The sequence below is a fragment of the Embiotoca jacksoni genome, unplaced genomic scaffold, assembly GCF_022577435.1.
Source record: "Embiotoca jacksoni isolate LCO1_2020_lvr unplaced genomic scaffold, fEmbJac1.0.p SCAF_17, whole genome shotgun sequence".
NCBI lineage: Eukaryota > Metazoa > Chordata > Actinopteri > Embiotocidae > Embiotoca > Embiotoca jacksoni.
The window spans coordinates 4,811,189-4,824,626 of NW_027185307.1; the positions used below are offsets into that span (position 1 = coordinate 4,811,189).

The 13,438-nt window shown below is 41.9% G+C and overlaps 1 protein-coding gene across 1 annotated transcript in view; it reads left to right on the top strand.

Annotated features, from left to right (window-relative positions):
* Positions 1-9,559: 9,559 nt before the first annotated feature.
* The window catches only part of mkxa (mohawk homeobox a), a 29,278-nt gene continuing 25,399 nt past the window's right edge, over positions 9,560-13,438 (top strand). The window contains exons 1-2 of the mRNA XM_069151320.1: positions 9,560-9,649; positions 10,980-11,255. Coding sequence (XP_069007421.1) covers positions 11,080-11,255 — 176 coding nt within the window. The 5' untranslated portion in view covers positions 9,560-9,649; positions 10,980-11,079. The remainder of the gene's footprint in view (positions 9,650-10,979; positions 11,256-13,438) is intronic.

Genomic DNA, 13,438 nt, shown 5'->3' on the forward strand with positions numbered 1-13,438 from the left:
AAGACTGAAGTTGTGAACAGTAGGGCGGGCAGAGCCTTCAAACTTCTGACAAAAATCCCACAATGCAATGTGTCGCATTTGATAGATTTGATTGTTGGTCGTTGGAGCGACATGCAGACTGAAAGTACACTTTCAAAGCGAAATTTCACCTTCGCGTGAGCACGGCCGCTCTAGATGAATATTTTGAAGTCTCATGGATTCGAATTTGTGTCCTTTCACGTCACCCAGTGCGAATTCCTGGACATTCGCGTCTTTTCATTGACTTTGTATGTATTGTAGTGGTTCGCTCTGCGTTTGGTCTGAGGTGCAGACACTAATTCAATAAAGGTGTTGCCAAATTATTTTAAACCTGATGTAAACAAGAAAGTAAGAACAAAGTCAGTAGAACGAGGTTCCATCTGATTTCTTAAACACATATAGAGCCGAGTTTCGAAGAAGAATCGTGTTCTTGCTCTGCACGCTGTCTCCCGATCATATCTTCTGGCCTTTTTGAAACACTTGTTATGATGAACCAGAGCTTTACTTTCCTTTGTGAACCTGATGTTGAACCCTGTGGAGCTCAAGGTTGAGGCGGAGAGGAAGTAGTGAGGTGGTTTCAGGGGCTTGGCCCTCAGGCTCATTGGCCATAAAGCCACAGTTGAGTGTATTAGTTGAGCCACAAACCCTTTGAGAAAAAGAAACTGCCACTTTCTTTGGCTTGCTGTCCAACACAGGGACATTATTCAAGGGAAATTAGAGGTTATGCCTCCACGCCTTGGCAGGGGCAGCAATTACGTCCGACTCTGGCCTTTCTGGTCCCCGTTCAAGATCCCATGCCTCTCATCGCTTCATGGGTTAGGGTTGGAAATAGTGGAGGGATATCCCGGATGTTGTTGCTCCCGTTTAGAGGGGAACATGTGGGCCCTGGCATCTGCCACACCCCTGCATCTCAGCTGGTATGTCCCACCATTGGCCTAACCTTCACCCCGTCCGTCCAGTCTGCAGCAGACGTTTCCCACAGGTCAGGGTGATGGGTGCAACCACACTCCCCTGCTTTATTACACATGTGGAAATGTCCTTTCCGCACTCGTGAAATGTGTCTGTCCACATTTTGGGTGGACAGAGTTAAATAAATATATATCTTTTAATTGTTATGGTCCGTTTGAGAGCGTGCTGCGTGTTGTGATACAAACTCAATTGTTTTCAAACGCAACTGCTCTTTTGAAGTTGTTTAAAGAGCCCACATCTCCCGAGGCGTTCTGCAGCAATATTTCATAAAAGAAACTAATGAACAGTAAAAGTTCTTTCCAAATATTAGAAGTGGCTTTCCGTCCGCTCCAGTGTCTAAAGAGCGTTTTTAATATAAAATCACAAACTGTTGCGCAGCAGCAGCAGCAGCAGCAGCAGCAGCAGCGGTTTGCTTGCGATGCTGCCATCAAAAACATGCGTGTACACAACGGCCCCTCAGACCTCTGTCCAAACAGAGGGCCACGCTCTCCGCTAGCCGAGGACCGGGGGGTGAACACAGCTCCTGTTCTCCATCTGTAAATTAGCTTTTATATCTTTACAGCGCGCTCACACCATCAGGTCTGTTGGAGCGAGTCTCGCGTGTCTCGCCCGCCTGCTGTTTGCTCAGCGGCCGGCCTCCCTGCATCCGTTCCCTCGCCTCAGTCGAGCTCTCTCAATTCTTTGCTGCTCGGTGGTGCCGTCCCGTCATCCACTTGCATTTCTCAGCGGGTTCTGAGGACACGGAGCTAATGAATCCTGACAGTCCCTTCCATAAAGTGTAAATAACAAGCTGGCATGACAATAAATAAACAGAGAAATGAGTGGGCAAATACCACAGCGTCTGGGTCAGATTTCAAGGCTGCAAGTGGAATGTCTTCATAAAGGTCTCACAAATATTAATAATACTTTCATTGGTCGTGACAGCTGTGGTTTGACTCTGTGACCATATAAATTAATTGCAAGTATCAGTTGTTTTTTTTGACAGGATGTTTCGGCCAAATGTTTATATCCGCTCTGAAAGGTCCTCCTGAAACATTTGTGTCCCAGTTTTCAGGGAGTAATTGAGTTTTTGGACACAAAAATGATACTTTTTGCAGAAATCATTATCACGCCAAAAATGATTTGATTTGCCAAAGAAATAAATCCTTTCCGTGCTCAGTAAACATATTTAACCACACCAGCACACAATAATCTCCTCTGAAAAAGTGTTGAGGTCATCTGAGAGAAACACTGTGAGCAAATGTCTGAAAGTTTGAGGGCACTCGGGACGGGGCTTTTCAGAGAACATTTGAGTAAACTTGAGTCCAAATTTATTTTTGTGTGCTGATGTGATGTGTGATGTGCAGTTCAGATTTTGTCTGCTCAAATTCAATTACTCTTTGTGTGATAATCATTTCTTTATGTGCTTCCAAAAAAAAATGCTTCATTGCACTTTTAAAAGAGACAAACAAAAGGTTCTGAAACCAAATTACAGGAACAGTAATAGTTATATGATCTCTTATTTAAGCTGCACTCTTTAATGCTTTGTAAAACTGCTGTGATTATAAAACATTGGAAGCCTTAATGAATAAAAAAGACGCAAGTCTGCGATGGTCATTTAATGACATGGCTTTGCACTTTGCTCACGTTGGAGGACGCAGCATACGTCGTGTGATGGTAAATGCTGATTGGTTAAAGGTTTCTCCAATGGTTCCAAAATCCACCTGAGTTTGATGCAACGTCTGAAGACAATCCCAGACTCATCTCTTCCCACAGTGAACGTGGGTTTACCGGCGGCTCAGTGGTGCAGTGGTTGGCACTGATGCCTCACAGTAAAGGTTGTGAGTTCAAACCTCGGCTCTTACTGTGTGGTGTTACCTGTCCAGGGTGTCGCATGTACAGATGAAGGATTGAATTTGAGTATATGAACAACACCACAAGGGATTTTTTTTTTTTTTTTTTTTTTTTTCAATCATTCATTCAACAAAATGATCAATAGATGTAATATTCTTGTGTGGAATTAGTAGCTAGATCCTTGACCTCAGAAGGTAGCAGTGCCCGTTTTAACAGAAATGACTTGATTGTCCACCAGTCTCTGACATCATTTTGTGTTTTGACCACTCTTCCGTGTAAGTTTCCTTCAGTTACAAGATGTTTGAGAGTTTTCTTGCACGCACTGCCTGTTTCTTTGTGCCTCTGCCCTTTAAGGACTGTGAGGCCTGTGCAACTTTGTTCCTCATCAAAAACACAGACTTTTTTTTTCCTCCGCTGAATTTTTGAGGCCGAGCAGACTGGAGGAGACTTCATGCAGCAATCATCCTGAACTGTTACGGCACTTAACATCTAAGCATTTCTAATGAAACAGTTTTTACTCACCAGATCTGTTGTCTGTCTGTCTGTTGTAGTCAGAGAGGAGTAGAAGGGGAGGAGAGGGGGAGGGGGTTTCAGGATATGCCTGTCAGCCGCATTAACAGATCAGAGCTTTTTTTCTCTACCTGACCTTGAAATTGAGGAAATTGTGAAATCGTAGCAAGCACTGCTCTGATTTGATGAAACTTGGACGGCATGACTCTTTCTGCAAAAAAAAAAGTGCACTGATTGGCCTCATAACTGCAACATTTTTAGAAAACAACATGATTTTAGTTATTTTCTTCTGTGATGATCTACAGCCTTCTTTGAAATCTGACATGTGATGATGTTTGGTACTTTTCAGCTTTGTGTTCACAGATTTTTTTGCGTAACCTAAATTCTTCCTGGACTCATCCTTCTTGCCATTCCACTGCACTGGCGAGGAGAGACTAGTGATAGCCAACAGGCAGTTATATTCATTTGCAGACAAAGGGATAATGCCTGAAGATGCTCAAAAATGCCAAGTTCCTCACACAGCAGACAGTGATGAATTGGCGCGCGCTCCCAGCCGCACAGCTGTGGACCATAAGCCCGGCCAGGTTTCCCTCACTGGATCGCGAACCAACCTGAGAGCTCTGTATGGCACCCCACCAAGAATTATATTATCCCAGAGTTTTCATCAGGATCTTTTCATCAAGCTATCACAACTGTGGACCTGAGGGGAATACATGTAACTGAGGGGAATAGCACCAAATCAACAACTCATCAGCAAGGCATTATAGAACATCCTATTTAAATCTGTTACTGATTGCGCACTTTGAGACATGAGCACAGAGAACTAAACTGCAGTAGACGCCGCCGGCTTGAGTTTCCTCACAGAATTAGCAGTAATATTTGTAAAAGTGGTCAACAAGGCAAGTGTTCAAGAGTGCATTTTTCTCGTCTGCTGTGGTGTCGTATCTTTCTGATGTGGCCTTCCCTTCTAGTTGACTTCTGAAGTCCCAACATGTTTGTCCCGCTTTAATTCTGACATTAATAAATGTCCTCTCCCTCCGCGCGATGCATAAATAACCCTCGTTCCAGTCTAGCTCACTGCTGCCTGTCACTTTGCCCAAAAACTCCCAAATACTTCAGAGCTTGGCAAGTGTCTGCTCCCGAAGAAAAAAACACCTGGAGGCGCAAAAGCAAAGATAGCAGCGGCAGAGTTATAGAAGCGATGACACACGAATAACTGAAACATTTCAATGCAGTTTTCACACTGGCAGCATAAACGAGTGAGTCAAATATGCCTGCTTGTTATTCTAACATGAGTGAGTAGATTTGACGAGTTGTTAATTCAACTTGGATCAACAATGCAAGAAAATCAGAGGGTCCAGTTGACAGTGAAAGCGTGTTACTTACAGCTGTATGCATCACCTCGGTGGATGCTGGACGCTGAATCCTGACTCCTCCCTGTGAAGTGCGTATTTAGCAGCCAGGTCTGTATTCTCAGAAAGACGTATTTAGAGCCACAACAGAGGACAGGAGGGTTAAAAGAGTAGTCGATGTTCCATGTTGCAATTACTCCCCACTGTAATTTCAGGGATCAATCCCAGTGGCTTCTAATGGCGCTCGGTTTTGACTCTCGATTGCTCTCAGTCGACGCGTACAGGCTGAACAACTCGCTGCTGATTAGTGTCCCGAATGTTTAAAATCCCTCTGAAAACAGTAATTGGGTCATTTTAAACAACCTGCAAATTTTCTCCTCAGTCACACTTTCCACCAAAAGCTGGCAAACTATTGAACAAATATGTCTGTGGCTTTACAAGTAGTCCGTGTGCCACACTGTGTAATTCCAACTTGGTTTACATGGAGCAATTATGTCCAAGTCTGGAGTGAAAACATCATCTTAAATGAGGCAGGTTTTGGGTGCAGCGGCCGGGGTTTTAAAAAATAATTTGGATTGTAATGGTGTAAAGTGTTGACATTAAGCTAACACTGATTTCAAGTAATGGCCCCCTTTCATAGCCAGATCCCTTAATGCTCACTGAATGATGAAGTACCTCGAGGCAAAACAGGGTGTTCTCGGCAGGATCCATGAAGTGTAATGAAGGTCTGCTTTTTAATTTAAAAAAAGAAAACAGACTCTTGAACATCTTGAAGCTGTACAATGTGGATCTTCATATTGGGCTTTCTACAGTCTCGTTACTGGACTACAGTCATTAAAAAGCAGAAACATTTGATCGTCTCTGTCAGTGGTGTGTTTTCTGTAAAGGGATCAGAGTCCAATTGGAACTTTAAGGAGAAAACAAATGTTATGAGTGCAAGGAAATAAAACTCTCACTATGAATGCCCCTCTGGCAAGCCACACCGAACCCACACACAAATGAACTCCAGTCCGTGTGATATAAAACAATACAAGAGTGAGTGACGTTTGTGTATAAAACACATAGATTAGATGCAAGAACAGAGCTTCTCAAAATTACACTGACATATGACATTTTAATTAAATTGTGTTGGATGGAAGGCAAGGGTAACGTTGAACTAATGTTTCCTTCCCGGTATTGTACGAAAATGAAGCTCCAGATGTTGCGACACGAAGATATCTGATATACCCATGTACTCATATGAATCAGTCTATGGATGTATTGGAATTTGGGCCTTTATTAAAGGGGTAGTGCAGTGATTTAGTGTTACACTAATGCTACGACTGGGAAATAGAAATAGACAGAGACTTCTTGGAGACTTCTTTTCACATTAGACAGTCTGCTCTTGGGCTGAATTCACAGCCCTAAATCAGCTGTCATTTGAAACCTACACCACATCTAGATGGCTGTTCTTACATTGTAATGATTTATTTCAAATAAACTTTTTGAAAATGTCTCATCCATAACCTTGGCTCTCGTGTGATGACACCGCGCACGTCAGTAGCAAAGAGAACAGCAGACCTTCGATGTCAGACAGGGTCCACATGACACAGCATGAAGAGGTTCTGATCATTCAGCCCGGTATCACAGCAAATCACATAATACACCTGTCAGTTCAGCAGAATATACCGTGTTAGTGTCACATTTTGCCTCACCAAGGAGTGAAAAGTACACAACCAGGGTCAAAGAAGGAGGTCGTGTGACGGAGGCCATGTGCCGAAGTCCAATAATCTGAGTAGGAAGGAGGTTGGGGGGGTCAGATGGAACAAACCAAGTACTTTCACCAAGAAGAGCAGGGTTTGAGTCCATAGGGAAATGATGTTGATGTCTTTTGATTAACTTAAGTTACTTACTTACATACTGTACTGATTTTAGCTTGCATAACTTATTTAAACCCAAACCAGGATCTAAACTCAACCACAGTGATGTTGGGGGCTAAACCTGAGAAAAATGTGAAAAATGTGACTGACACGGTATCCTGTAGTGGACTTCCTGGTGTTATACCACGGCTGGCTTGATACTGGCTTGAATGATTGGCACCTAATCTGAAACCCCTGATTCTGGTTTTATGGATTTTAGGTGTAATAAATGGGTTGTGCTTACTTTTTCTATGTGACTGATCAGTTTTTATTGCTTTAAATTATGAAATTGTCTGATTAGGGTCACTCCTGGACGCCTTCCATTGGAGGTTTTCCTGACACGTCCCACTGGTAGGAGACACCGGGTGGACCCAGAACACGCTGGAGAGATTATATATCTCATCTGGTCCAGGAATACCTCAGGATCACCAAGGAGGAGCTGGAAAATGTTGCAAAGGAGACGGACGTCTGAGCGAAATGTCTTGGCTACACTGGAAATGAATGGATAACAAAATGTCTATTTTATGTGCTATTTTTTTTAAAGGAATTTCACTTTTATATTTAGGCTCTGGTTCAAACAGGATCAGGTGTTTTTCCGTTTTCAAATATATCAAGAAAGCCAATAATTTCCATGCGATGAATTTACTTTATAATATGATATTACTACTGGTGTCACCAACCCTTTGGTCCAGAGTATTGGTCACACTCCAGAGACACAGGCTGAGATGACCCTGATGACATCACTATGACATCATCAGGGTTACTGTCTCACGCTTTAATGAGCTGTTTGAGCCACAGACGACTGGAATTGGTGGGGTTGCTCGTTAAATCTGAAATCAGACTGTAAAATGATTCTCTGTACTGTGTAGTGGTTCAAGTGTCACATCAAAGTCTTTTTTTTTTCACCATTACAAGACAACGTGGCAAAGAGATTGTATCATGCATGAAAATGTCCAAACATATTGAATATCTGCAAAGCTTCTCGGCCGACTAAGAATACACTGGCACCATCTCTGGTCAAACCCAAGCAGAGAAAGTATAGATGACAAAGAAAGCAGATGCCAGTGTAATTCGTGAGCTGCAGCCTGAGATGAAACAGAGCTGTGGACGCGCATCGCCTGCTGAGTCGCTGCCACCAATCCCTTCACAGCAGGACATCACGGCTGATGTTACCTGTTGAATCGCTTTGGACGCCCACACTGGACGACAGGAAGCGGTCAGAAACCGAGGTGTAGTGAGCCAAAGCAGGGGCTTCGGAGAGGGGGGACCAAGATTAAAGAGATGCTACTAACGAGCCTCCATTTTTTCCCAGAGAAGGTTTGGCTGAGCCACAGGTTGAGATAACAGTGACGAGGTCATGGTAGGTAACAGGAGTTCACTCCAGGCCAATAAGTTAAACTTACATACTGTGTATAACCTGCGCAAATAAACCCTCTCCGACCTTGATTAACGTGATCACATGACTGAGCCATTCATAGCATGTTTGCACAAGCTGTTAGTAAAAGTTAACTTCCCCCGTTAAATGAAAATAAGCACAAATAAACAATAATTACACAGAGTCTGAACCCTTCATATGGCTCTCGCTGCTTAGTCACGTCCTTCGAATCACTACCTTGGATAAACCCCAGAGGAACACACAGCTGAGAACCTCAGGACCTATGACTCATGAGCCCATAATGTGACAGCTTTATAATGGAAGTCAATGAGAGGGTGCATCAGGAGTAATCAGCAGTGGCATGGCTATATACAGTAAGAACCTTTCTCTGTTTTTTTCAACCTTACCAACTTGGATTGTTTTTGGTCTGAATCTGATGGGATGATTATCATTGCAGGAGAAGCATCATGCTTGTTTCTGAGACCGACTTCTGCTTCAGTCAAAGGTCCCTTGAAGAAGATGTGCAAGATGTGCAGCTGTATTCAGGTATGAAATACAAAAGTCACTCCTACTGTATGTTGTTGTTAGAATAAGATTAATAATTCAACACAGGACCATTTAGGACATATACTGTAGGTGTGATCTTGCAGGGATGGAACATGATCCACTCTTTACAAGCATCCACAACAGGTTTACTGCTCTGTAAAGTATGTCTGTAGCAGACAGTGGCTTTAACTCAGTCTCCATACACAGTGCAGCAGCTGTAAAATAAAAATAAAAAACAGCCACTGCTGCAGGACTGAGAGCTTTTCTTCTGTGGTTCCAGTGATTTTTCTCTTGTCTGAAGATGTTTACAGTTAACGGCACATACTCAGGTTTTTGTGATTTGATTAGGTGCAGTTTTGCACTCGATCACCTAAAGCAGCTGCTGCATTGTGACAAACTAACACAACTCGTGCAAATAGGTGGAAAGATACATACGCATTGCACTCAAAGCAGTAAGTGATGGCTCAACAGGGACTTAATAGGTTTATTTGATTGTCATTGTGAGTACTAATACACTTATAAGGAATATTTACAAGTTTAGTAAATTGCTTCATTCATTGTTAATGAATAATTCAGAATCCATTAGTAACCGCTTGTGCAAAATTCCTTCAAGTCTATTTAAATTTGTGCAGAGAATCTGTACTAAAATCCACCTCTTAACTCCGTATTAACATCTTATTGTCAGACATAAAGCTTTTATTATTAACATCTATAACTGCATTATTTTTACACAGAAAGATGAAACAGCATCCAAAGAGATTCTAACTAACTGGCTACCCCAGTAACGTTTCCAACTCTAACACGGATTCAATGATTTAGACAGCCTACTTTTTACAGCGTGATGCCTCCCTCCCTCCCTCCCTCTCCTCCCTCTCTTCCCCTCTGCTGGCCTCGGCCCCAGAACCGGCGTAAACCATCAACATTATGTTCGCAGGCTCGGGCTGTGTACGAGGAAACATGAGCAGGGTGAGATATTCAGAGTCCCGGGTGGCGCGGCGCAGGCCGCTGGATAAAGCGGAGGAGGAGACGGCGGTCCGTGTGGTTTGAGCGCAGGATCTCAGGAGGGGAACATGTGAGCAGGGAATGGGCGACTGGAAACAGGATTATTGTTCTACACAGCAGAGAGAGGCAGGGGGGACCCGGGACAGGTAACCGACCGAGACACGCGGACGCAGTGAATATTTGGTAGAAGAATGGACCGACAGGCTCAGCTTTGATGTGTTATGAAGGTTATGAAGTGGAGGATAAACCTGCTTGAAGCCTGCTTGAAACTTTGAATGAATAGCAGTGAGTTTGCGTTGCTCTTTACTCTGACATTGAGCTCATATAGGAACCTAAATATAATCGGTATTTAGTGCTGACATAGACTTTAAATATGCTGCCACTAGTTTTTTTTTGTTTGCTTCAGGGGACATCACTACTTGCTGTGCTGTACATATTTTGCATCAGGCTGCTGTAGGTGGCTCCACATCACGGTGCGTCTTTTCCCGTGACACATTCAATATTCAGCCTCTCTGAGAAATGCTAAATTGAACCTGAGGGAGAAAAAACAAAATGTCTTTTTTTTTAAGCTTGCAGGATTGTTTGTTTGGGATTTTTTTTTTCTTTTTTTTCCTTTTTTTTCCCTTTTTTTTTTTTTAAATGAAAGCACCAACCAAAATAAACCATTCAGGGTTTATAGACACGCGACCGCAGTGCAGAGGAGGCAAGGTAGAAATATTTAAGATGCTTGAACTACTGGAACACATTTTCAAAACTACAATTTAGTGTTTCCAGTCCAAACCAGCCTGCACTGTACATTTTCAGTTATTTCCTGTTGTTTATAGAAGATAAAATGGAAGTGTATTAAATATAATTGAATGGATTTCTGTCGTGTAAAAAAACGCAGGTTTGAGATTGACAGGAGAATTAATGTTCTCACTTGTGGATAAGGATTTATTGCAGCGCGGTGCGGAATTATTGCGCGTGAGTGAAATAAAATGTGTCTACCCACATTTCCCAAATTGATCTTTCTGTCTAGAATTTTATTCATTGCTTACTTTTAGAAATTTGTGTTCCACGAAAAGCGCACAAAAATGATCACCTCTTAGAATTTGAGTTTGCACAAATACTTCGTTCTGATTTGGGTTTGTTTAGACAGAGCGGCACTTATAATGACGCATCACAACAAATCTATTACGCACGGTCCGCTTTAACTCAAGTCCGTCTGCATGCTGTTGTTTGTAGTGTATATATGTAAGCAGGCACATAGTGGCGGGCAACCTAATCCCATATATCTGAGTGAAGGTATGAAACCATAACTTTTCCGTGAAATTAGTTTTTCTATCATTAAATGTGTATCTGGAAATGATAATTGTTGACATTTCTTCTTATCCCACTCACCGGCCAGAGGTCAAATTTTACTTCAGGATCTCATCATAGTTTGTGAGGTATATATATGAATACTCCCTTTCTAAAATATTCCCATTTGCTCCACAGGAGAGACACGGGGACACTGTGACAAATCCGAGGAGATTTTTTTTTTCTTCCTTTTTTAACTTTTACGCATCAGAGAAATCGGTGGACTGTCTGAGTAAAGATGAACACCATTGTGTTTAACAAGCTGAGCAGCCAGGTCCTGTTTGAGGAGAAAGCGAAGGAGGTGGAAATGAGCAGCAGAAATTACCTGGAGGTCATCGACGGGCAACACCCAGACCTCCTCTCCGGCAACCAGACCATCAGAGACAACCAGGCGATCAGACACAGACGGAGCGGGTAAGTGGAGCATTCTGTTGTGTTTGACGCTGCTGCTGGTCAGCATGTGTGAATGTGGATTAACCGGAGTCCGGGAAGCCCCCCGGGGTGTTACTGATGAGGAATAGCCTACCTCTATTTCACGGTTATTTCACTCAGCACAGGTTAGCAAAGCCAGAGAGTGAACAACAATGGTGGTTTTTCTATCAGAGCTCTGTGATTATCAATTCAACTTGTGCGCAAAATTAAGACAGCAGACTAAAATATCGAGCTCAACTAGGACTTCTTGGGTCACAATTTTATACAAATATATTCTTGATCCTCCTTCAAGTCTCTTCATGACATTTAAAATTTGATTAAAAAAATTAAAATAGTTTCTACAGTTTATGCACGAAAAATCTGAAATTAACGCAGGGATAAAATATCCACAAGGCTAGTTTTTAAAACTATAACTACTTTTGCTTTACATCTCATGACTCAAAGCCAAATTTGATTGATCCAGTCTGGCTTTTTTCATGTGTTTTTAATTCAACGGGATGTGATGGATCAGAAAATTTATATTTACTGTTTCCCAATCTGGTCACTATTTAGGTGTTGATGTTCACAGCTAATCTTAGAATTAATAAGTAGGTCAGCCTTGTTCAGTAGCTTGTCTTATAGAGGTCTCCATCTGTTTCCAATAAATAAATTCACCCTTGAGCTCTCTGTGTGGTCTAGTCAATCACATACAGGCCAGTGTTTTGTTTATATATATATTTTATTTAGTTTTTCTGTGACAGGAAGCAGGTGTAAGAAATGATCATGTCCCGATATTGTTTGTTTATATTTGCATTTTTATTAGACACATATGAGAGACACCAAAAGGAAAACAGAGACTTTAAGGAGCAACCTTCAGTAATACTTAAATATTATTGTGAACTTCTGTGACTGCGAGGTGTCATCTCAGGGGAAGCCGCAGTACTAATGAAGAACATTAAATTATTAAACAGAGGTTTGTGTGTGCGTGTGTAAAAGAGTGTTTCAAGCAAAAGTTCAGAACATGGAGTGAAATGTCCTTTAGGATGTTCATAGCGATCTAGATTACAAGGAAAATATTTGTAGAACATGAACCTCAGGCAGACTTTGAGGTTAGACTAAAATATGTTACATTCTGCAGCCAGTGGAGCTTTTTGGTGAGATAAAGGGAGACGCGGAGCACAGCACCATACTGACATCTACAGGTTCATAAAACCTGGAGCTACAGGTGAGACCAAATCCTTCTCAGCTCAGGGAAACCAGCAGACCGACTTTTGGGAAAATTTCTGTAAGGACTCAGATCATCTCAACAATGAATATTCGGTGATTTCATAGTATTTTGTGATCTTTTAACATCACCACAGTATTCTCCATAAGAGCTGTTGTGTGCACACCACTGACTTGTTGAACCGGGACTGAAGAATATATAGTTTTTGTATATTGTCTGCTGTGATGTTTTTTTCTGTAAGGGAAAACCAGAAGTATAATTTCTGGTTTTTCTTAGTCCCTTGTGTGATGGCTTGGCCGTGACTGTGACCCAGCTACATTGTTCTTGATCCACTTCTCCTGGCTGTGAAAAGTTAATCTGGCAAAAATGCTCCCTGAGCAGAATGTTTTTGTTTGTTTCATTGCAACGTGTTGGCGGTTTGTGGGAAACGCAATGAAAAATAAGCTGCGAGTGGCTTTTCTCTCTCTCTGCTTCAGCCTCTCCCTCGTTCTGTCTGTCTCTCCGTCTCTCTCTCTCTTTTAATCCAACATCTCTCGGTTTAATTGCAGTGTGTTTGGTGAGAAAATTGCATACTGTATTGAGTGTTCACTTTATGTGTCATGACTAACGAATTCAGACAACATGCCGCTCCACTTAGGACTCCACTTGCAGCTGCATGACATTGTTTGGTTGACTTTAATAAACAACATGATCCCGATTCCCTTTTATGGCTTTAATACCAGATTTCATCACAATTTTCAAAAGGAGAAATTGGTTTTAATCGGCCCTGTTTACCAGAATTTTATCCTGATAACATGAGCTTGGAGTTATTTACAAACGCAGCATGGGCACATCATCTGTCTTGCCACTACAGAAAGATGAAATCCTGCAGATTTAAAAATAATTTTTTTTTTTTTTTTTTAAGAAGGACAAATGTATCAGACAGAACAATGTTAAACAAAATGCTGAAAAAAAATAAAAT